At 41.4% G+C, this 25,000-nt stretch overlaps 1 protein-coding gene across 1 annotated transcript in view; it reads right to left on the bottom strand.

Annotated features, from left to right (window-relative positions):
* nid2a (nidogen 2a (osteonidogen)) overlaps nucleotides 1–25,000 on the bottom strand; it is a 38,661-nt gene that overhangs the window by 4,713 nt on the left and 8,948 nt on the right. The window contains exons 4-37 of the mRNA XM_062414717.1: nucleotides 23,965–24,066; nucleotides 23,744–23,883; nucleotides 23,249–23,381; nucleotides 22,858–23,154; nucleotides 22,189–22,294; nucleotides 20,445–20,484; nucleotides 19,902–20,011; nucleotides 19,622–19,755; nucleotides 19,416–19,527; nucleotides 18,517–18,717; nucleotides 18,193–18,423; nucleotides 12,680–12,826; nucleotides 11,683–11,811; nucleotides 9,342–9,478; nucleotides 9,148–9,253; nucleotides 8,889–9,022; nucleotides 8,654–8,759; nucleotides 8,012–8,136; nucleotides 7,796–7,901; nucleotides 6,932–7,065; nucleotides 6,673–6,778; nucleotides 6,353–6,486; nucleotides 6,168–6,273; nucleotides 5,424–5,557; nucleotides 5,207–5,312; nucleotides 4,977–5,110; nucleotides 4,786–4,891; nucleotides 4,365–4,477; nucleotides 4,149–4,254; nucleotides 2,358–2,487; nucleotides 2,155–2,255; nucleotides 1,891–2,063; nucleotides 1,635–1,764; nucleotides 1,337–1,508 (exon numbers count right to left, since the gene is read on the bottom strand). Of these exons, the coding sequence (XP_062270701.1) occupies nucleotides 1,337–1,508; nucleotides 1,635–1,764; nucleotides 1,891–2,063; nucleotides 2,155–2,255; nucleotides 2,358–2,487; nucleotides 4,149–4,254; nucleotides 4,365–4,477; nucleotides 4,786–4,891; nucleotides 4,977–5,110; nucleotides 5,207–5,312; nucleotides 5,424–5,557; nucleotides 6,168–6,273; nucleotides 6,353–6,486; nucleotides 6,673–6,778; nucleotides 6,932–7,065; nucleotides 7,796–7,901; nucleotides 8,012–8,136; nucleotides 8,654–8,759; nucleotides 8,889–9,022; nucleotides 9,148–9,253; nucleotides 9,342–9,478; nucleotides 11,683–11,811; nucleotides 12,680–12,826; nucleotides 18,193–18,423; nucleotides 18,517–18,717; nucleotides 19,416–19,527; nucleotides 19,622–19,755; nucleotides 19,902–20,011; nucleotides 20,445–20,484; nucleotides 22,189–22,294; nucleotides 22,858–23,154; nucleotides 23,249–23,381; nucleotides 23,744–23,883; nucleotides 23,965–24,066 (4,481 nt within the window). The remainder of the gene's footprint in view (nucleotides 1–1,336; nucleotides 1,509–1,634; nucleotides 1,765–1,890; nucleotides 2,064–2,154; nucleotides 2,256–2,357; nucleotides 2,488–4,148; nucleotides 4,255–4,364; nucleotides 4,478–4,785; nucleotides 4,892–4,976; nucleotides 5,111–5,206; nucleotides 5,313–5,423; nucleotides 5,558–6,167; nucleotides 6,274–6,352; nucleotides 6,487–6,672; nucleotides 6,779–6,931; nucleotides 7,066–7,795; nucleotides 7,902–8,011; nucleotides 8,137–8,653; nucleotides 8,760–8,888; nucleotides 9,023–9,147; nucleotides 9,254–9,341; nucleotides 9,479–11,682; nucleotides 11,812–12,679; nucleotides 12,827–18,192; nucleotides 18,424–18,516; nucleotides 18,718–19,415; nucleotides 19,528–19,621; nucleotides 19,756–19,901; nucleotides 20,012–20,444; nucleotides 20,485–22,188; nucleotides 22,295–22,857; nucleotides 23,155–23,248; nucleotides 23,382–23,743; nucleotides 23,884–23,964; nucleotides 24,067–25,000) is intronic.

Genomic DNA, 25,000 nt, shown 5'->3' with positions numbered 1-25,000 from the left:
CTACAGGTAATACACACCACATGAGCAATCAGGCTACACACGCACACACACACACAGTGTTTATGATTGTTAATCATTTTGTTGAACCAACGGGTGAGCAGATGTTCGTGTATGTGATGTTCACACATATTGTCATAATGTGTGTGGATGTAATTTCACTGTCCGCTTCCCTGTGTGTGGTTATGTTTCTTTAAGTGTGTGTGTGTGTGTGTGTGTGTGTGTGAACATGTGAAGGCTCAGAAATCACAGAGCACATGCTTAATCATAAGTGTACCCGTGTAAAGCAGTAATTACCTTTAGGACTTGGCTTTCTGTCAGAACACACACTGGTACTTTCTCATTCACACAGACACACAGACACACAGACACACAGACACACAGACACACACACACACACACACACACAGCTTTCAGTCAGAAAATAAATGGTCAAATCAAAAATGTGAAACTCACACTCGAGGTTCTGTGATTTGGGATATTGCTGCTATGTTGTATCATTATATCATCATTTTTATCAACTACATGAACACACACACACACACACACACACACACACACACACACACACACACACACACACACACACACACACACACACACACACACACACACACACACACACACACACACACACACACACACACATCCCTGTTGATTATGTGATTAGTTGCAATGATGTAAAGCAGATGTTATTCCTTGAGAGCTGACGGCTCGTGCTTCATGTGTGTGTGTGTGTGTGTGTGTGACAGTCCAGGATTAATAGCATCAGTAAATCCAGTGTAGTTTTCTTGGCTTGGTGCAGTATAACACCCACATAGAAAGCACTAAAAGTCACTTCAATAAAAAGAATGGTCAAACATGCGTTATTTAAAGGGACGCTCCACCCTTAAAAACCCAAATCACATCAATTCTCCTATCCCTCTGGTGCAGACAGCAGTCTCAACAAGGATTGGTTGCACCATATTAATGATTAGACACAGGCAGAGTTGACTCATCGTCTGACTGAGGACTTAACCGAGTTTGATTTCATGGTCGTGTGAGCCATCTGTGCCCTCTTCAGAAGCAGAATGTCTGTGGACACGGTGACGGCTGCGTCTCATTCTGCCTCAGTGAAGCATCTCCGGGAAGTTACACTTGACCGCTAAGAGAGAGAGAGCATGCGGGCGGGCGGGCGCTTGTTTGGTTCTTGCTCAAGGGGGAGAGGTTTGTGTGTGCTTGTAAAATCCAGATTAGACTGTTTCAAGCCTTAAAGAAGCTGAATGAGTTTTATGTAAGTGGATTTTTCGTCATACAGGAGTTCATTTAAATAAGCCAAAACAAAAAAAAGCAGCTTTACCCGGTGGAGGAGACCACTATGATGGCTCGGGGGTTGACCAAGTCCGTGTCGAACAGCGCCCTCCTCCCGCTGCCATCCAGGTTGGCGGTTTCGATCAGGTCTGGGTTTGAGTCGACCCAGAACATCATCCTACGCTTAACGTCTACCGCCAAACCTTCTGGACTGACCAGGTCTACAGGAAGTACAGACAGCATTTAGAACATAATACAGCATTTATTATAGAGATGAAGGCCCAAACACATGTGAGAGAGTGTGTGTTTGTGTGTGTGTGTGTGTGTGTGTATGTGTGTGTTCTTACTCGTGTTGATGAGTATCTCAGGCTCAGCTCCAGGTGCCATTGATGCTCTATTGATAGTCCTTGCAGACAAATCTGTCCAATAGACGTGGTTGTCTTTGCAGTCGTATGCTAAACCAACAACTATGGAACCCTGGACACACATTAACATCAAATGATGACATATAGTGATGTGATTACAGCCACATCTGTACAACAGCTGCCCTATGCTATCATAGAGTTAGATATTGAATATGCGATGTATGTAATTATATCTTACATGTAAAGTCAGTAGTGTTTTAGAGCGGCTTGCATCCAGTCTGGTCCCGTTTAGAGGAAGCGCTCCTATTTTCTGTCCCTGAGCGTACAGCAGTGTGACCTCAGTGTTAGTGGGAGGGGTCACATCTGGGCGGGGGAGTGGACGTACGGTGGGCGGGGCCACTGAGGGAAGACCTGAGACCAACATTGGATGGAATAAAGGAAATAAATTAGCCGTGAAAAACCAGCACATGTCGTTTTGAAAATAGTGGAAGAAAACACTCACATGCGGGTTTGACAACGTCATGTGATCGGGTGCCAGGAACCTCTCGCCCGTCCTGGTCCACACACCAACAGTAGGTGCTCTCACTGTAACACTGGACTGGACTGAGAGGGCAGAACAATCAGAATTAGATTCACTCTCCAGTAATTTGGCTTTAAAAACCCATTTCAACCAGTGTGTGTGTGTGTGTGTGTGTGTGTGTGTACCTGAACTGTCCATCCTGCTCGCACTGAGGCAGGTATTGTTGCGGCTCGGGTTTCCCGCCGTAGTGCTCAATCAAACTGGCCCTCCACCGCTCACACACGCTCTCGGGGCGCTGGGTGGGACCCACGGGGGCTGCAGGAGGAAGGAATCAAACGAACCCATTTTTAAAAGTGAATCTTATCCTACAATTAAGATGCCACTCTGTCGTACTTCATCTTTGTCTATTCTATTATATTCTCGGGGTGTTTTCTGGCTCGCTGAGTTTATATCACAGTGATAGGCGGAGTGCTTGATTAATGGTGTAGGGGAGGCCCTGTGTTTAAAGAGGCGCACACATCTTGCTTTTGTCAAAACTGTTTACCTTGTAAAATCCCTTTAATAACTCACTTTATAGGAGAGCTTTAAAACCAAACCCGAAACCACTTTAGGCTTCTGCTAATGTTTATACTGGACTCCCTCTCTCTCTTATTTTAGCTGTGTACATTTCTAATATTGAGACTTCACAGTTTGTGGATAAAGAAGGAGATGAGGATAATATTTGATGGGAGGGTGAGAAGAGAACAGAAACAGAGTGACAAATCAGAAAGGTGAAGAGAAACAAAGAATGATAATTAAACAATCAAACGGATATTCTGTAGTTCGTTTTCCCAGCAGGATTTATTGCAGACGTGGTTAGCATGACGGAATCCAGTCTCATAATTCACTTGGCTTTACTACTATTTACTCTACCGCATGGCTGTTTGAGTTTAGTGGTTCAAGTGTCTCTGACGTCCTTTTCCAGAATTCAGCAGCATGCAGATTGTCCACTACACTGATGATATTTTAATCCATAGGCCAGCAATTAACTGTATTACTCATGTGGGTGCACCTAAATACAGGCTAACTGCAGCCAGTGCACACATTTTAAAAGTCTAGCTGCTAAAATGCTAAATTTGGGACAAATTTCATTCATAAATACAAGGGAAATGGACAAATTGTGGGTTTAAAGCCACACAAATAATGCATTTTTCTTTTCTCGGCTCTTAATTTGGACCGGTGGAGTTTCAATCCAAACCGAAAATGAGCAGGAAATGCTTTTACTTCCCTCATCTTGAACTATTACTGAGAAATCTCTGAATAAGGCTTCAGTGCAGCGGCCACCAGGAAAAAAAAGAGAGGAGTGTGGTTGTACTGGAGCGCTTCCATGAATGAATAAGTGCAACTAAATATGAGTCAAGACGGTGATGAATCAAAACTCCATTTGGATAAGTTAGATTTTTTTAAAGCAGAGCAAACGTCTACAAGCACGTCTGCAACATTACATTACAAAGCCTGCATACATGTGTGTGTCTGTGGAGCTTCTGTAGGCTGGGTGTAACACTGTGCTGTCAGTCAGCTGGTCGGGCAACTCGCCTTGTTTTGGTTTGGTTGCCCTGGCAACAGCTGGCAGCTCATCTCAGCATGAAAATGACCACTTCAGTTGTTTGGACAGACGGTCATAAATGGAATTTATAGCAAGACTTGAATTTATAGAACTGCCTCTATGTGTACGTTAGAGTGTGGGTGAGAGGAAGAGAGAGGAAAAGAATCAAGTGATGGCTTTTGCCACAAGGAAATTAAATGTTACATTTCTGATGTACATAATATATTGTGTTACTCTATTGCTGCACCTGCCCTGACAGCTAATTATCACATTATGTCATATTATGTGGTATGGATATTACAAATGTACACACAAAATAGTAGCCTGGGTCATTGGCTGAATGGCTACGTATGAAACTCCAGGTGTGTCAAGCAGTGATGAAGAACCTCACCTGGTCTGTCACAGTCTACAGGTGCTACACCAGCTGGAGTCCTGGTTCCTGTTTTCTCCTGACCATGCCTTTCCACACACCAACAATGTCCAGTGGAACCGTGACACTAAAAATTCATATGATTAAAAACAATATTATTAGTAAGAAGAAGAGGTACTACAAAAACAACAACAACAACAAGGATCTACCTCTGTATGAAGAGAAATAACATTTTACCTGTCGAGATAGGTACTGGCCTTCTCCATCACACTGAGGTACATATGCTCCAGCTACAGCTCGTACGTTGTCTCTGTGGTGCTCACATTGAGTTTTGGAACGATGAGGTTCATCTGAAGAAAAACACATGAGGGTTGTTGGCAAAACTGTATATGTAAGTTTGCTGTAGATCCTTATCCAGTCCTATCAACTCTATGCTGATGATACTCAACTTTCCTTTCCTTTTTTTCTTGATAATCCTAATCTTTGAATGTGAAAAAAATCTTACATTCTGTCAGTTGCATTTAGAAATGATGGGTTAAGATGTAGCACCCCTGCTTCTTAGTTGAGATGTTAACACCACCTTGGTATGGCCACTGTAATAGTTTGGACTCATATGAAACAAAGCCTAAGGTCTTGAGTGGCATTAAACAGGTCTCACCTGGTTTATCACAGTCGTTGGGTGTTGTACCAGGTGGAGTCCTGGTACCCGGTCTCTCCTGCCCGCTGCTGTCCACACACCAACAATGTCCACTGGAACCATGACACTGGAACAGACATACATAGAGTAAGGAGGACACATATAGAGTAAAAATGTACAGTAAAACTGATTTACTAAACAATCAGTGATACCTGCTGAGATGTATACTGTCCATTAGTGTCACACTGAGGTACAAACACTCCTGGGATGGGATATCCTTCTGGGCTGCTGGTCTGTACGCTGTCTCTGCGCTGCTCACAGTGAGTTTTAGGACGCACTGGTTCAACTGAGAATTAAAGAGTTTTTAGTTCAGTCAATACATGCTCACTCCACAGTACAGATGCACCCTTGTTTGGCTTGTAAAGTGTCTTCTTCCCCTCACCTGGTTTGTCACAGTCTGTGGGTGTTGCGCCAGGTGAAGTCCTGGTTCCTGCTCTCTCCTGCCCCCTATTGTCGACACACCAGCAATATCCGGTGGAGCTGTGGCACTGGAGCAATAATGACATGCTTTTAATGTTTATAATTCTGTTCAAGTTACTCAAAGTAATATTAAACCACAAGTAAATCACAGTTAAATGAGTTTGTCACCACGTTCTAACCTGCAGTTGTATGTACTGTCCTGCAGCATCACACTGTGGTACATAGGCTCCAGCAATAGGATACCCGTCTGCACTGGTGGTCTGTGATCTGTCTCTGTGGTGCTCACAGTGAGTTTTAGGACGCTCTGGTTCATCTGGGTAAGAAAAATGTCATTAGTAGATATCTTTAAGTCCACTTGAGCACAAAATCAGTTTTACGGTTCAACTTGTAAGACCTCACTTCTTGTTTTAGCTTCGTGACCCTACAGTGTTGGAGTATTCTCTCTCTCTCCTCAGGTCCTGTCCTCTTAGACCTTTTACATATTTACACTTATAAAAGGTTTTTAAAAAGGTTTAGGGCATATGGTCTTCTCCTTGACTGGCTGCACTTATTTTGGGAGCTACATAGTGTTTTCAGCAGATATCTTCATTATTGGGGTTCAACATGGTTTAGTTCTGATCCCCCTGCTAATTCTTTCCACAATAGATGTCTCGGCTATGTGGGCACAACTCTTAACCTTCTTGCCGCTGCCGCCGTTTACTTTTTAAAGCTCTACTAAGTGCTGCATAGACTACTATAAATCCCATCTGGATGGCCTCATGAGGTATTCTCTTAAGTCTCAACAGCTTATTTTTTATACTCAATAACTTTTTTTTATCCGCCTCAGATTAAATTATATCATTCTAGATTTCTGGATATTCTTGGATATCCTAGGATCTGTACTCATCTGTTTAACCTCTTAGCCTATTAGAAAACAGTCTCACCTGGTTTGTCACAGTCTTTGGGTGTTGTACCAGGTGGTGTCTTAGTTCCTGGTCTCTCCTCTCCCCTATTGTCCACACACCAGCAATGTCCAGAGGAACCATGACACTGAAATACACAATAATTAGATTAACCATAATGAAAGAGTAAACACATGACACCTTCATATATTTAAACCAGCTTTTACCTGTTGAGATCTATACTGTCCATTAGCATCACACTGAGGTACAAATGCTCCTGGTATAGGATAGCCCTCTGGACTGGTGGTCTGTACGCTGTCTCTGTGGTGCTCACAGTGAGTTTTAGGACGCTCTGGTTCATCTGAGGATTTCATTGTAAAGATTAGAAAATGCAAACATTAGCAAAATATGCTTAGCTGGACCATAAAACAATAAAAATCGCTTTACAAAGGAGCCGATTCCATTGTGAAGATTTGTTTTTACTTAGGTCATGACGTGTTATGTTAATCATGAAGAACATATTTTGATGAGAGACTCTTTTCCTCACCTGGTCTGTCACAGTCTTTTGGTGCTGTACCAGGTGGCATCCTGGTTCCTGGTCTCTCGTGCCCCCTATCGTCCACACACCAGCAATATCCATTGGAGCCATGGCACTGACATAAAAATTTAATTATTATGACTTTAAACCATAAATCAAGCCATTTTAATTAGTTTTTCACTAAGTGCTCACAGTATAGAATCTTAGATAGATTTTAGCTGTGGATGATATAAAAAAAACTTCTCCAACCCCTTCATTTCTCACAAACCTGCAGTGGTGTGTACTGTCCACTAGCATCACATTGGGGTACATAGGCTCCAGTAATCGGATACCCCTCTGGACTGGTGGTCTGTACCCTGTCTCTGTGGTGCTCACACTGAGTTTTGGGACGCTCTGGTTCATCTGGTTGAAAGGGAGGGACAATAACAGGATCAGTTTGTATCCCTAATGATTGTAACTGAAGGTATAAAATGTATGGAGTTCATTTTGTATTATAATAACATTATCCTTTACTGCTTGTATTGCTTTTGAGGTTAGTACTGAATGTGGACTGGTCTATGTTTCTGTGTACAAATGCACTTTAACAAGACACTTTTTACAGAGATGACCGAGGTAATGTTTCTTCTAACTGACACTCACAGGTTTAAAAATATCATAAAAGTGTCAACCTTTAGTTCACATGAGAAAAAAAATGGCAAACTTGTAGCAAAATAGAGACACCAAATGTCTTTTACCTCATATTTTTTTGGTTTCACATTACTCTTTCACTCTGTCATCCTATACTTTCAACTTCCCACCACACACACACACACACACACACACACACACCCTCTCGCAGTGATATCACCTGTTTTTCCAGGCATTCCAAGGCTATGACCTTAATAGTACACCACTTACAAGGTTAGACACACACTCACGTAAACGTGCTGTCTCTTTGACTTGTCATTGAGTTGAGGAATTAGGGGGTTCAGAGGTCAATGTTGAGCAATGTTGACAGCCTTGGAGAGCCATGACATAATACACCTGCTGATGCTGATACTGTTACTGCAGATAACAAAACAGTTCTAAGTGCTCATGGGAAGCTTCATAGAGGGAGAGATCTGTCTTTCTATGTATATGTTTCTTGTCTCACCTGGTTTGTCACAGTCTTTAGGTGGTGCACCAGGTAAAGTCCTGGTTCCTGGTCTTTCCTCTCCACTATTGCCTACACACCAGCAATGTCCAGTGGAGCCATGGCACTAAAATATATACATTTGTATTATTTTAATGCAGATTTTTATGTTATTGTAAATTAAATGCAAAAACAATATTAGTCTTTTAATTCATTGATCAATAATCAGCTGCTGACCTGCAGTGGTGTGTACTGTCCATCAGCATCACACTGTGGTACATAGACTCCAATAATAGGATAGCCCTCTGGGCTGGTGGTCTGTATGCTGGCTTTGTGGTGCTCACAGCGAGTTTTAGGGCGCTCTGGTTCATCTATGGAGAAAGATTAAGAAATAATCAAGATGAAAATTATGAATTCAACAAGCAGTACAACAAAATGATGTGTCCCCAGTGAAAAACAAGCAACCACAAACAAGAATAATGTTTGATTTCCCTGCCGTGCATATTCTTCAAATATATATACATTTTTCATCTTTTGATTCCATCATATTGTCTTCATATAGTAGGTGTAAAGACAATGTGTCTGATTTGATTAGCAAATAAAAAGTGGAAACTGGTGTCCAGTCCATTCACTAAGGCTAAGCTGGTGATGTGGTACCAGCAAGGACCAGGATTGTGTCATCTGCATATATGAACATTTTATGTGATTGGGAAAGACTAGATGACTGAAGTACTTTATTGTAAATGGTTTTAGCCTAAAATCACTGTGTACCAAGATTACATTTTGTCATTGTGCAAAATCGGACCTTATTGGTTGTTGAAGAACTCAGAAATCAGTACACACACATCGTTACATTTTAGGATGCAATGGTTTCCTCACCTGGTCTGTCACAGTCTTTGGGTGCTGTACCAGGTAGAGTCCTGGTTCCTGCTCTCTCCTGCCCGCTACTGTGCACACACCAACATTGTCCAGAGGAACCGTGGCACTGCAATTAATAATGTTAGCAATAATAATTACGACAATATATTTTATAAGTATTGAAAAAAATCAATCTGTTTTCTTTTAGTTATAGATGATTTAAAAGACTTTTCCAAACTCTTCATTTGTCACAAACCTGCAGTGGTGTGTACTCTCCACTATCATCACACTGTGGTACATAGACTCCAATAATAGGATACCCCTCTGGGCTGGTGGTCTGTATGCTGTCTCTGTGTTCCTGACACCGAGTTCTGAAACGATCTGGTTCAACTGAGGAGATGAAGATGAAAGTTAATACTTTTGACACACATGTTGCCATCAAGTATGACTCGTCATTTCATGTTCGTGATAAAAGCTGTCATGGCAGTGTTTGTGTCAGTCAATGTATTCCTCACCTTGTCTGTCACAGTCTGTCGGTGCTGTACCAGGTGGAGTCCTGGTTCCTGCTCTCTCCTGCCCCCTACTGTCAACACACCAACAATGTCCAGTGGAGCCGTGGCACTGCGACGAATTATTCAATGTTTCAAAATCAGTACATCGCCCAACTCAAGTTATCAGTCAGTCACACACTTTACTGCTCTGTGCCTACCTGCAGTGATCTGTATTGTCCGTCAGAGTCGCACTGAGGGATGAAGGCTCCAATACTTGGTCTCCCACCATGCTCCGCTCCACTCTGCAGACTATCTCTGTGCTGCTCACACTGACTCTTTGGTCGATTTGTTGGTCCTGTAGACACATACAAATGAAAAACGTATATTTGTACTGTATATTCTGTTGTTTTCCACCCATACCTTCTATTTGACATATGTATTGCTGTTAATACTGCATATTTGCAATTAAGGTCAACTTTTATTTGAAATGAATTTAACTGGACAAACAATAATGACCCATTACCGTATAAAACAGTATCCAAGTAGGACTGATAGTTACAACCCAAAGAGATATTTCTGTGTTTATAGAGTATATTAGAGTCCTACTGCAACAATAGTCAGTCATGCACCAGTATAATCACTGTATACATTTTATACAACAATTTTATTCATGTTTCTTTTGTCTTTCAATCAACTTTTTAACCTAGTTTCAATCTAGCTTTTATTAAAGTGTGTCTTTTATTAAGTTTTACTCTTTTGTTTTGCCCCTTTAATCTATTTTAACCTAGTGTCTTACTTTAACTTTTACATTTTATCTTATTGTCTATTATTTTAAATATTTATATTAATTTGTTATTTGTTCTGATTTGTATTCCTTTTCTTTATATTGTCACTTGGTCTTATTATCAGCTTGTCAATCAACTGTAAAGCACTTTGAATTACATTAACCTGTATGAAAGCTGCTATATAAATAAAGTTTGATTGATTGATTGAGTGTAATGGTGATTTCACTAACTTTCCTGTTGGGAACAGTAGAAACCATCTCCATAAAAGTCAGGCTGGCACTGACACTGGAAAGATCCCAGTCTATTTATACACCTGGCATTGATATGACATGGAGAGGAGCTGCACTCATCTATATCTAAGAAAGAAGAGAAGAGAAATAAACTGCATAGAGATAAGTCCTCAAATTGAAAATATATGTAAACTCCGCAAATGTATGGTGATATGTGAAATGATATGTTGCTGCTGGCTGGAAATAATTCACTTCCGCGGTATTTAGTTTGTGGTTTTGGATCATTTCAAGACTTTACATTATGTTAGCAGTGAAGGAGGGAGGTAGGGAGGGTTTTAGGTAAGTTCATCAAAAGTTCAGACTGATGGGTGAAAGGAGGACACGCACACACACAGGCACTGGCAGGACTTCTCTCCTACACACATTCCAAAACACACATTGTGTCATTACTCTATTTGTCTCTCACTTTCACCCCCTCTCCTGTCTAATCTCGCCCTCTCTTTCTCACATTAGTGCTCTCATTCCACCTCGTGTTCTCACATTTGTCACCCGTACTCCCCTCTCGCTGTGTTTCCTAGGTCTTGCAGCTGTGCGTTACTGTTGTGGAGGAGAAGTTATGCCTGCGCTTGGACAAATATGTGGGTCTCTTCCAAATATTCAGCTCATTTTTGGAACGTGAACATCTCTAGAACATCCCTTTTGTGATCAACAAGTGGAACTGACAACCAACCCATTAAATACAAAATGTGACGAGGATGAAGATGGGAGCATGACACGTTGTAAAAAAAAAAAAAGGGAAAAAAAGTATATGTTTACAGAGACCTTATTTTAAAGGGCATCACTTGTATGAGAATTACACAGAAAGCTGCATGTTTAGTGTTTTTTGTTGAATTTTTTTGTAGCCAGTATCTTAAGTGGCTTTGGTAAATAACTTTGTTGACATAGATTTGGAGCTCAGTGTAATATGAGAGACTGCTACATCTGGCTTGTCATTAATTTTAGAAAATAATTAACAGGTGTTGAAATGTGTTGAAACCGTTTCAACAAACACATGGGGGTTGGGTGATCCTGCTCTGGGGGATTTAACAGTTGTCTTACTGGGAACAGACATGACTCTACTGATGGCAATGTTGGCACTTTGTTCCAGACTGAAATATCTCAGTAACTATTGGATGGATCGCTATGGATCGCTTTTGTGCACAGACGATGAAGCCTAATGACTCTAGTAATCTCCTGACTTTTCTTCTAGTGCTACCATGATGATATTTGTGGTTTTTTAGTGAAATGGCAAATGATACATTTAGTGTGATAAGTTTTGATTTGTCCAGTACTTTGGTTTATGATCAAATACCTGCATATCGAATAACATTCCTATCAGTCTCAGCTGTGCTACATCAGCGTGCGCACGTACTAAGCCAAGATAGTGAATATGATCAACTATCTTGGAGCTAAATGGTAACAGTGAGTGGAAAACTCAAACCCCTGTAGTCATGCAGATGTGTGTAGAGTCTTTTCTTTGGCGCTTTCTACTCGTTGCAACTTACCAACACAGGTACGCCCGTCGTAGCCAAACTCGTAACCGCTCTGGCACTGACAGCGATGACTACCAGGTAGGTTCACACACTGAGAATGAGCACCACATGTGTTCACGTTCTCAGCGCACTCATCTATGTCTGCAGTGAGAGAAGGAGAGAGAAAATGAGTCAACGTATAAGCCTGTACAGCAGGAATCCCTCATCTAAACATGTAACATGTTGCATGTGTGTATACGAGTATAAAAGCTGTAATTAAGGGTCATTACTGGTGCTGTTAGTGCATGTGCATTGTATATGTGCCTGCGTGTTTGTGTTGTAACTCCACACCTGGACCCTAGACTGCATTCTTAAGTGTATGCTGCAACACAAAGGACAAAACCACACGCAGATTATGTGACCAGAGAAAGAGACACTGAGGCCCAGTCATGGGAACAGAGAGCCGAGCCCGGGGCTTTCCTAGTGGAGTCAGCAGGAGAGACAGACATGCTGCTGGGCTAATGACAGGCTACGCACCAGCTTCAAGCCCTGGAAGACCCTGTTAACTAAGAGAATTAAGCTGAAGGAGGTGGGAGAGGCAGGGTGGGATACGAGAGAGGGCTGAAGGAGGTGGGTGAGGCAGGGTGGGATACGAGAGAGGGCTGAGAAGAGAAGAGAAACAGAGGAGAAGACAGATGATTCCTTCCATCCAGCCTGTACTTGACCCCTCTGCACTAGATGGACACATGTTGATGAAACACAGACACACTGCCTTGAACTGTCTTTAACACTGTCTGCAAGCGTGTATGTGGGTATGTGTGTGTGTTAGAGAGAGACAGTGAGAAGGAGACACAGCATTAGAATAAGCAAAGCTCTCTTTTATGTACATACACTGTCATAATGCTGCTCAGTGTATATGGAAAGCCTTTTCTGTATAACAGTGCAATGTACGTATACATACATGCCCATATAAAGTATAGCCAGTTGGGGGGAAAAAGACAGAAAGAGACACACAGACGGATAAAGATACCATAACAGTTGCGTCCATCTCCTCTATAACCGGTAGCACACTGGCAGTTGAAGGCCTGGCCCTCCAGTGGGATACACTGAGCCGTGGTGTCACAGTCGTGGTTTCCAGCGTAGCAGGGGTTGACCAACTCCGGCTCTGTGGGCTCCACTACAGACAGGAGGAGAGAGATTAAAAAGACATGAGGGAGGAGTATGGTATACGGTATGTTTCATTTATATCACTTTTTTTTCCCGTAAAGCTATTTGTAAATTGTATCATTTGTTAGTGCTGGTGCTGAAAGGAGGATATAACACCACAGATAATGATGAAAAAACAACAAGAGATTAAAAACAAACACAGGAAGAAAAAAAGTCGGCACAATCACAGAATCATGTCAATAAAAGAGACGCACGGCAAGAAAAATAAACTCCACCGCTGCACAGACTCTGCAGCGCTCAAAATGTCCTGAATTAAGATTAATTGAGCTCTGGATTATTCAACATTAAAAGTACATGATTACAGCGGTGATTACAGGACAGCGTAACCAAACACACATGTAAAAATCACTCCAGACAAATTCCCATAAGACGGTTTCCTCTTAGGAAGTGACTCCCTTCATGTTCTCAATATTCAACATATGGATAGGGTTAGACACACATATACACGACAGAGAGAGAGGGAGAGAGAGGGAGAGAGACACAGAGAGAGAGAGAGAGAGAGGGGGCGACACACAGACAGAGATGAGTGAGCGGATGTGTGTTCAGGGTTTTTCCTCATACCGCTATTTCAAAAACAATCCTCAGACTAATTTCTGGAAAATTAGAGAGGGAAAAAAAACAGCACGGTAAAGTAAAGCACTGGAAATAATTATAAAAGAATGTGAGAGACTTCAAATATGTTAATGACAAAGTAACACACGGCTCGTCTCTACCTCAAAATTTACACTCTGCTGAAATGATGTTTACAGTTTTTAATTGAATTTCAATGTGCGAGTGCTTTTCTGAAGGGCGGTTTAAATAATGCTGTAAATACGTCTAATTATTGTTGGTTTCGAGGGGAAATTACAGTTCTACATCATTCCAATGGGTTTTACTTTAAATTCAAGGAATATTCTGGTGTCATGTTTACTGTTCCTTTAATATAAAAAAAAATACCACATGTCTGAATTTTCACTTTGTTGTGACATGGTTTAAATATTTCTCCAAAAACACAACATTAGTATGGTTTTCATTGGAGAACCCACGCAACACCATCTAAATATCATTCCAAATATGGCACACTGTCTGTACAGTCTGCATTACATCTATTTAAGGGAAATGCCCAGCCAACAGAGGTGCACATTAGATTATAATGTCTGCATGTAGTCAGTTATCCACAATGACATAATCCACCATTAAAACAAACTACGCATCAGTATTATCTGTTCTTAATGATGTTTAAAGTGTTTTAGGATGGGCTTTTTCTTCACCATCAGGGGTATCTTCCCACAAACAACAACAACAACGACGATACACACTTATACCTAAACAAAATCAAACACACAGACATTAAGCACAGCTTGCTTCCATCTCCTGAGGCCAGAGACCAATTTTGGCTCATTATCAAAGACAGAGAGAGATGGAGAGAGAGAGAGAGAGAGAGAGGGAGAGGGAGAGGGAGAGGGAGAGGGAGAGGGAGAGGGAGAGAGAGACTCTTCAAAGTCCCGACTGTGGCCGGGAAGAAGGGGAGATGAGAGGGCGAGATACTCATGGATGGGAGAAAAAGACTGAGGGATAATTAGAGAGAGCGGGAGAGAGAGAGGAGGAAAGAAGGAGAGAGGGGTGGAGAACACACACACACACATATATATACCATCAAAGCGATGAGTGCAGTTTCCCACCTGTTGCTTTTTATAAACCCCCTCCCCACACACACAGAGAGTTTACAGGGGTGTAACTATATAACAGTAATGTCTGAAGGTGCACTGCCTACCCATGAAATCCAACGACCCTCGCTTAATGCAACATTATCTATCATCACTGACTTTAACCACCACATTGAAACAGCCTGACATTTAATAGTAATGTAGTGTTGAAAGCAATGAAAGCAGTTAGTTAGCAGACTATGGGGGCTTATCTTTATTCAAGAGCGTTGTCTTTCAATTTGAGAGCGTGATTTATTGATTTCACATTCAGATTTTGTAATTCAACACGTGGGATTTTATTGGTTGTTGGATTTTGACGGTTATCACATAAAAAAATCTAAGAGCAGAAATCTAAGAGCAAACATTTCAAGTGCACATAAGCAGCCAGGGTGTGAGGAGAAAGTCTGAAGCTGTGCGAACAACAAAACGAGACATTTGAGTGCAAGGGGGAGAAAGACAAAATCTGCAATCGATAAATCATGCTCTCAAATTGAAACACCGCACCCTTGAATAAAAGATGGAAAAAAGACGCCCTATAGCAGAAAACAAAATATAATCCAGAATGTCTGTTTTGATAGATTCATGAGTTTAATAGCTCTACATGGTGCCTTAAAGGAGCACTTAACAAGAAAGATGTGAGCATTTAACAGACAGAGAAGGTTTAATAAAAGATACTATTACTTTGTATTATAGGAAACATAGGATCCAGCCTCTTGGGTTAGGGACTAAAAGACAATTTTGACCATTCTTCGAAAAATAAAGAATAAAAAGACTCTCTCAGCCTTGGGCATACAGGTTACCAAATGGTTAAAGGTGCATACCGCATACCTGCAATGTTCCACTCTCACCCCTCATTTCCTGTCTACTTTCCCACTATCAACCATCCTATAAAAAGGAGATAAAGCAAAAACAAAGAACAACCTCCTAGCTTCATATGAGTGTAATACTACATAGTTTCACTACTCCTTTAAAAAAAATATACTGTGATATGATAAGTTATAATAGATAGAAGTTATCTACAACAAAGTAAAGATTTTATTTTGAATCTGAAGCCCTGAAAGTTAATTAAAGTGAAATGAATGAGAGCAGGACTGCACTGTAGGAAGCAATAAAGACTGGATGTAACTTTAATCACCCCCATGTGGAAATGAGGCGATAATAGGATACAGCAAACAACACATACTCAAGTCTGGTAAATTATCTCTTTTTTTTTTCTCTGTTTTCTATCACTCTCTCTCTCTCTCTTTTTTTCTGCTATCAGTTCAATGATTCTCATGACATCACGGAGCAGCTATTCTGCCCGGCAACCCCCCTTCCTTGAAAATCTGTCATTGGCTTGGATATTATTTCCCAGAAAGTGTAAGACCCTTGATGAACACACACACACACACACACACACAAAACTTAACCCGTGTTTACAAAACCCCTGATCCCCAAAAGCTCTTCCAGCTGTGCTCTGGGTATACCAGTGTGTGTATGCGCATGCGTGTGTGTGTGTGTGTGTGTGTGTCCGTGTGCACGTGCGAGACATGTCATCATGACGTTTTTAATCAACGTGTTGACATCTAAATGACAGAAACTTGGTCTGGATTCAAAAACTGGAAGAAAGGAGAAAAAAAAAATCCAATCCAATCTTCAATCTCCTTCTTTCCTCTGCATCTATTGAGGTATTCTGTCAATTTTCAGTTCAATTCAAAGAGGCTTTATTGGCATAAAGGTTTTAAGAAGAAAGTTGCCGAAGCATCAAAGTAGAATTTGTCCAAATATTTGGACGGTACACAGGTACTGTCTGGTTTCCATCATCAGAAACAAGAAGAGAGTAGAGTAAAGGAAGCATTAGCGCTGCGTGTTGACAGAGAAAGAACACGACATATGTTCATGCTGTATATCTACACACATCCCCATGTTTGTATAAGCTTTCCTTATTTCTGCTGGTATCTGGTGAGAAGATGAGTGCATGAGGAGTTCAAAATGAAGCAAAAGGAGGAAAAAAGGGACAGAAAAGTGATCTAATAAAATAGAATTAAAAAGAAAGCTGTGTCATTGGCTTAACTGAATGACCGCTGACTGGGATCCAACACATTCTCTGGCTGAAACTGGCTCTAGTGCTGGATTTAACACTCACACGGAGGCAATAAAGATTTAACTACCACAGAGACATAAATAGAAAAGGATTCCATATACCTGTCAACCACACAAACACACACACTTACAGTATATGATGTATATAATTGTCTCTATAATGTGTGAAAATCAACTGATACCTCTTTTTTGTTAATGTTTGTGTTTGAATTTCATAAAACACACATTTTGTGATATAATGCCACAGAATTAAACAAATCTGGTCAAAATACAAAGTTTAGTGGTTGTGGTTTTGAGTTCTGGTACCACAAAACCCAAAAACTGACCAGAAGTATTAAGAAGTGAAGATTCTTCTCTCTTCACGCTCCTGTTATCTGTTTGTTTGTCCTCAAGCTCACATCTCACTGAACATGCCTGCTCGTCCAGCTCGTTTTACAGGACAGTTTCAACATCTGTATGAACGAGCCAAACTTGTGCATATTTAGTCGAGTACTCAAACACAGCTGGTTGGAATGATCCGTAACGTGGTGTGTCTGGAGCTTTTTGGGTAGACGGTGGACCCAGAGGTAACAGGCAGACATTTTTCTTTTCTAGGGTTTGCAGTGGATAACTAGCCCCCCAGCATTCAGCGTGTGTGTCTGAAGCGGTGCGGTCCAACTCTCCGACTCAGCGCAGTGGTTTGGCTGAGGTTTCTGTGGCAGTGTTGCAACAATTACTAGGGAGGTCTGGTCTGGTTGCTAGATGGGGGGGCTCTGGGAGGAGAAAACCTCACGTTCTTAACGCCTCCAATGTGTGTTCGCACGGTCATGATTGACAGTGATGGTCTGGGGTGGATTTGGCAGGCGCTTTGAGACCCTCCTCTTAATATAATGAGGCTGCTGTTGGCTGTTTGTAAAGCAAGACATCAGCCTGCCAGTATTGTGTGTATTGTCTAACCCTCACACAAGATTGCAGTCATGTGTTTTAATCATATTGTACATTCATTTCAGATGTGACCTGTTTTCTGAATTTCAAGGATGATAAATGTACTTATATTGAATATTTTAGCATTTCTCAAATTGGTTTGGAACTGTGGTGTAAATTCTTCTGAAGTCCACATGTTCTTATTCAGAGCTTATTATTATTCAGTGTTTTTATTTATTGTTGTTGTTATTTCTTTTGTTGTAATATGACCGTTTCTGTCTCCTGTGCATGTTTTTCATTATGATGTATTTTTATTACAGCTGACTTAAAAGCGGACTGACATTCGGGAATGATTAACTTTTGTCTTCCATCACAGTTTTGCTCTCCTGAGGGTGGTAAAGCTTCTGAAACAACATTCAGACCTTTTTGGAAGAGCGCACATTACATGTTAAATCCCGTTATTTTAGATAAATGATACCATATTTTTAAATACTTACGCAGAATCCTAATCAGGCAAAGAGATTAAGATCGCAGTATTGATGAGTTCCACAGTAACTATCATTTCCAGTGACTGGAACACATCTGGTTTATAGTAAAAGCCAAACATCTGCAGGCGGTGTATCCGTCTAACCTCGCTTTGACTCACCTCCGACTGGGCTGATCTTGTTGGTGATGGCGTATCTCAGGATCCGCTCTTCCTTGACGTACATCACAAACACCCTCTCCATGGTGATCTGCAGTGTCTCCACGGTGGGGGCGTGGTTGTCGTGTCGACAGTCGCGGTATGTGATGTTCTGCTTCAGCTGGAATGAGAAGGACTCGGACCCTCGCTCTGCTGAGACGACTAAAAACTCCCTCACTGAGGTGGAGGTGGCAACTGCAGACAGAAACAGGAAGAGGTTTTAGGCAATCAAGGGCCACCAAAATTACATATCTACAATGTATGAAATCTTGTGGTTGTTATGGTTACCAGATGGGTAGTATTGGTAGGTCTCCTTAAAGGGTTCCATGGTAACTTCAGCTCCAGGGGGGATGAAAGGCACGTTGCCGCTGACTTGAGTATCCACAGTGAGGTGATTGTGGTCGTCGAGGCCACGGCCTGTCTGGATGATTGACAGGTGCTCGTTGCCGGGGTAAAAGATCACCTCTGCACGGCGAATGAACTCTGCACCTGGTAACACAATTACACAACTCATCAAACCTTCAATCAATCAATCAATCAATCAATCAGTACATCTTTTGTTCATGTTGTTTCAATACACATTATTACAGACAGAACCACAGTGAAGCAGTTACATATAAAAAAGAGAATGACTGCAGTCCTTACATCAGTAAAACACACACACACACACACACACACACACACACACACACACACACACACACACACACACACACACACACACACACACACACACACACACACACACACACACACACAGCTGCTTCCTATTATAGAGGGGAGGTGGAAGCTTGATATCACATCACATCCCTGGAGACAATACAGCTGGCTGGGAGACCAGTCACACACACATAAACAACATGTCCTCGCTATAGAGGAGTTCCCTCATCTCGCTACAGATGTGCTCAAGAGTCAAAATGTACAAGGCAACACACTGACCCAAACACACTCACACACACACACACACACGTTTCCATCACTTTAGAGGACATTAACTTCGGTACATTTTTAATCTGCCCTTAACTTTAAACCATGATTTACACTATGCAAATGTGTAAACAGATTTGTCCCCACAACATGAGGCACACACACACACACACACACACACACACACACACACACACACACACACACACACACACACACACACACACACACACACACACACACACACACAAACTTTTTACCTGTGATTTTGAATCCTGCTTGGCTGTTGGGCAGCTCCAGAGCAAACAGCCATCCAAACAGCTCTCCGATTGGTGCAACTGGCATCAGAGCCCAGCCCACGGGCTCGGGTACCTGACCAATCAGAATCAGAGATATAATAATTTGGATATCGTAGATTTTTACATTCATGTAAGCATAAATATGTGGAAATGTTTCAGACTCCTACCTCGCTGATGGCAGTGTACGCTCTCCCATCTCCCACCACGATGTAGGCATGGAGATCAATGTTGTTCAGCTCCACTGGAGTGGATCCTACAGTCAGGGTACCGCTCACTTTACCACTAACACGCTGGGGGGCACCTGAAGACCAGGACAGGGATTACACAAGAAACCACCTCAGTGTTGTATAATGAAACAAAATTTTAGCATTTGAAGAAAAAAGGGGTTTACTAGAGTAAAAAATCTGACAAGAATATGAAAGAGTGAGTTGAGGGTGATGCTCTAACCATCAGGTAGACAGTGGCGTCCATTTCCATAAAAGCCAGCCTGGCAGTGACAGCAGTAGCCTGTGGGGTAGTCTGAGCAAAATGCATTCTGGGAGCACTGCTGTTGGAATCTGCAACAAGAGAGAGAAAGAGAAAGAGAAAAATGTGGGTGGAATAAATCCACTTTTTCAACTAACATTACTATTAATATCCTTTTAGGAGTGGTAAGGGACTAAGAAAATGATAAGGGAGGGGAGCATCATTTTATAATGGCACCTTACTTTTAGCAAATTACTCATTTTATTTATGCATGTCTTGGTGGTGCACATTGTTAAAATGAATGTGCTTTTAAGATACTGAATGTTTAAATTCATCATGCTTTGTTATTACAGTATGATATGCTGGGCAGGGTTGCAGTTCTTCTCTGGGTCAAAGGGAAGATTAAAATAAATATGAACAATTCTTCCTTTTTTGGAAAATAAAAAAAGGTTCAGCCCTCCGCCCATCCAAATCATTTTCATACAGTCCCTAATCAAGTCATGAGTCATGTTAGTCTTCACATACCTGGCACATGTTTCCTTGTTCTCTGTGGTGTAGTGAATCACTGTGAGAGAGAGAAAGAGAGAGAGAGAGAGAGAGAGAGAGAGAGAGAGGAGAAATAAGAGGATATTTTTATTCTTCTGCATCATAACCGTAATACAATGAATGCATGATTGTTATCTACATTGTTCTTGATTTTATATGATCTCGATGACTTTTATCTTCTCTCTTCCCTCAAATAAAAGTTCAGTTTAATTGGAAAGAAGAAATGGAAAAATATCAGAGAGACAGCATTCACTGTTTCCATATAAGGATGGATGGACAAGCAGTTCTTGGAAAGAAACCAGCTGTTACAGTGCTGCCTCCCACAACCACTGACCCCCCCCCCCCCCATCACACACACACACACACACACACCCATCACACTAAACTGATAAAGTAACCTTCTATGTAACACAACAGTGATTCTATCTACAGTAAATGTAGCAAATAGAAGCGTCTACATGTGCTGTGCTTTAAACACTTGGTCGACTTTTTCCTTAAAATATCTTCTGACACACAGGAAGTGATGCGCTCTGTTGCTGATTTGTAATAAACAGAAAAAGAACTGCAGAGTCAGCATGGAAAATGGCAGTCACTATTGCTGAACAAAGTACGAATTACATGTTGTCTCTACCAACTTTTCTCAAACCGCTGAAACTAAGAAAGTCTCACAAGCAATATCATTTTTAGAGAATGAAGCGTTTCATGTAAATGCAAAGCAAACACTGAAACCTGGATCTGTTACTGTAACTTGTCAAAATCCTGATTGTAGTCATTTTTACTGGACTCAAAACACCACATGTAACTTACATAACTACCAAATGAGTGCTTTGCTCTCTCCAGTTTCTCTGCTTGTATCTCTGTGTTTTTGGCAAATAGCTGATCTGGGATTAAAATGCAGCATTCTATCATCCTACAGGGGCATCACACACACACACACTCTCTCTCTCTCTCTCTCTCTCTCTCTCTCTCTCTCTCTCTCTCTCTCTCTCTCTCTCTCACATACACACAGGATGTCAGTATATTTTCTCAACAACTGCACAAACACACACACACAAATGCAAACACACAAGAGACAAGTCACTGTGCTTTTTTTTTTTTACACACACCCATAAACACAAACGTGCCAATGCTGTGGTGGGAAAATCACATACCAATATCACAAAGTGTATTTCTGTCCTGTCCAACATTTATAAACATTAAATCCACGACAGCACTGAAAAATGGAGCTGTGCATATTGGAATATAATGCCCTTTTCTTGATATTTGCACACACACACACACAAATACACACACTTGCTTTAAAAATATCCTCATTTTATTAGTATATTAAGTCTTCAAAACAAATCCTAAAAACAGGCAAAGATAATTGAATGACTGAGAGACTTGCCTAAAACATACTTCTTTGAATGTTCTAATTAAAAAACTGTTTTTCATCACTCTAAATTCAGCTAAATGACAATTTTTTTGCACACACAGACTTATGTAACTAACTGACTGAGAACACACTCTAATTTACGGCATGAGCCTACAGGAGTAGCTGCAGGGGAGGGAGTGTTGGACACACACACCTGGGAGCTGCCCAGCACAACGGCAGTATTGTGCTGCCAGCTGCTGAGCAGCTCCGCCGCAGAGGGCGAGGTAGGGTTACCCTCCTGTTCCTCCCAGCGGCCGTCCTTTTCATACGTTTTTAAGATAACGACATATATAAAGGTTCGACTCTTACCTCCTCCTGTGTCAAAATCAACGTCGTCCTCATCCACGTCGACTACGTGACCTCTGGGGGGATGATTTCTGTGAGGGGGGTAGACATCCACCACTTCCAGAGGAAGCTACACAGGGAGATAAAGGGCACTGTGTTTAGCTTCCAATATGTTTTTCCTGTTGTCATTGAGAGCCAAGCTGAGATTTTTTTAACTGTCTCCAGATGCTATAAACCAGATGATTGGCGCACATCTTAAATATTGTATACAGTATGTAGGTGTCATGATTTGTCATGGCAGCGTTTTGTTGACATACATCATACTGATTTCCAAACAGTGTTCCATTATAACCACAGGACTGACAAGAAGCTACTAAAATTTCAAAATTATTACAAAACTCTGACAGTCATGATAGCATACCACTGCTTTTTCAGTAACCACTGCAGTAAATGAAGCTTTCAGAGAATTTGAACACATTGCCATACGGCGCTGCTCTCTCCATCAATTGCATGAACTAGTGTCACATAACACAAAAAGACAGTCTTTTAGGTTTGAAATGTTTGTAGCTTAGCAACAGCATCACAAATACCAGTAAAAAACAGATTCTGGCTCAGTAATATACACTAGAGTTATCCAATAGTTTGTTTGTCTAGCATGATGATGTAATATGCAGGGAAACATTCCAGTGTTACCTGTTCTTCCTGGGGCTGCTCAGCATCTCTCTCTGGGACGGTCTCTTGAGGATGAAGGGGAGCGTACTGCCTCTCTGCTGGCTCTAAGTTGTACCTGGGTTCAGAGGTCAGAGGTATATCTTCACTGCCGTACGGTGCCTGACGACCTGAATCCTCTGGAGGGGAAGAAGGAGGGTCAGGGCTTGGATGGAATGCGGGCTCCCCACCTGTCAGGGGGTAGTCATCATCTTCTTCCTCTTGGTTATTGGGGTCGAAGCCGTTGTCTGCATAGTCATCGTACTCAGGGGTGGTGGTTTCCTGGGAGCAGACACAGAGTTAGAGGAGTTTTCTGCAGTGAAACAACTACTGACTGTAAACTGTAAACTGGAACCACACAGAAAAACAACATTACCAGGGAGATGCCGTACTCTCCGTGGGGCGGAGTAGCGAGGAGGCCCCCGATGGATGCGGGAACAATATTGTCGAAAGAGTAACGCTTCCCAGTGTGGAAAAGCCAGACACCTGGTATTCCTGTATTACCGACCCTGGAGAGGAGCAAAGTAATGAGTGTACGCCCACAGTCCAGTGTGTCTGTGTGTGTGTATGTCGTTAGACGTGTTATTAATTACACCTGTGTACACCTTTTAAAAGGTTAATTTCTTTCAGGTGTACAGCACACTCTGGCACTCACACTGGAGGCAATTAACTCTAAGCCAACAGTGAATTTGAACAATAGCAAACCATACTATCCTGTACACTACTTAAGTATTTCATTTGTTTGTTAGAAGGGATTTTTGTGCTCAACTTAGATACAATTTGTCACTATTTGCACACGACTAATTCTCTGATTAATTACAGCGTTTGTCAGCTATTGTTTTTAGGATATTAGAGAAGGTGGTTTACTTACTGGTAGAGGTTTTTAACACTCTGTTCATCGCTGGTGACGCTGTAGTAAGGTCCCTCGGTTCGGGAGAAGATCAGATATGTGATTTCTCCTCTGCTGAAACCAACTCTAGCAGGAAGCTCTATCTCAACATTATAAGACTCCTAAAAGCAGAAAACACATATATAAATATATTTTTTCAGGACTTAGATAAATACAGAGACTTAATTTTCTAAGCAGTTTACCTTGGGTCTGGTCCCAAAGAAGTTCAGGCCATCTTTAGGATAGAGGAAGAGAACGTATGAGTCAGTTTCGTCGTAACCAATGACTGCCTGGAAGGTGTTGAGCTAAAGAAGAAGAGAGGAGAAACAGTGTCAGTCTGATCCAGAGTAAAAATGCAGTACACCTGTCCTCGCGTAATTTTATTCAAAAGAGTATAAGGAGAGAAATGGAGGTCTTAAAAGTCTGTTTTGGGGATTTCTGACTGAAAAGAAATGTGCCTTTCTTAGCTTATGGTGGCTAATGTTACCAACCTTTAGATAATGTAGATATGAATGTGTAACTGATAGTCAGTTTTAGGCTGTAAAACTCTTCTTATTTTAATGCTAATTTCAGTTTTAAACATTTCAATTGTTTTATCACAAGGTTTACTGTACTTATATAGTATATATAGTGTTTTAATGTCTTAGTGGACAAAGCTCTGTCACATCTGGACTCAACCTTCTAAAACAGTAAAGCAAATAGTAAACACATCAGCGTGTAATGTGTTGTTTCCTGCATGTGGTTGCATTCCCCTCGCTCTCAGTCAGCTCAGCTAATGTCTGTTATGCAATTGTCTTAAGTGCCACAATTATGTAATTACTGCTTGTGGCCACAGTGGCCGCTGTTTCACCGAACTCGCATCGTCTTAAAAAGTTTAAGATCTTTTTATTTAAGCGAGTTACACCTGAAAAATTTGATATTCTCAAGTAAATGTTAGAAAGTTTAGCAGCTATCTTGTATTTAAATACTGCTCAATGATTAATGTCAGAGTATCTAGTGTCAGTGTCCTCAACCAAAGTGAGTGAGCGTCAAATTATTTGAACACTCACTCCTCATATTTAAACTTCGCACCTCTCCTCGCACCTCCTCTCTGTATCTCCTCCCCCTTCCTCTCTCATCTCTCGCTCTGCTGGGGATTCATGTTTAGACTCCTCACTCACTCTTCACACCCTTCCCTCGCCCTGTCGCCCTTTATTGACACACTGACCTTAATCTGGGTTTTCCAAACACGCAAAATAT

The sequence above is a fragment of the Scomber scombrus genome, chromosome 24 (genome assembly GCF_963691925.1).
Source record: "Scomber scombrus chromosome 24, fScoSco1.1, whole genome shotgun sequence".
In the NCBI taxonomy this organism is placed as follows: Eukaryota; Metazoa; Chordata; class Actinopteri; order Scombriformes; family Scombridae; genus Scomber; species Scomber scombrus.
Note: the sequence above shows the minus strand (reverse complement) of the source record. Positions and strands in the feature narration are given on the sequence as shown.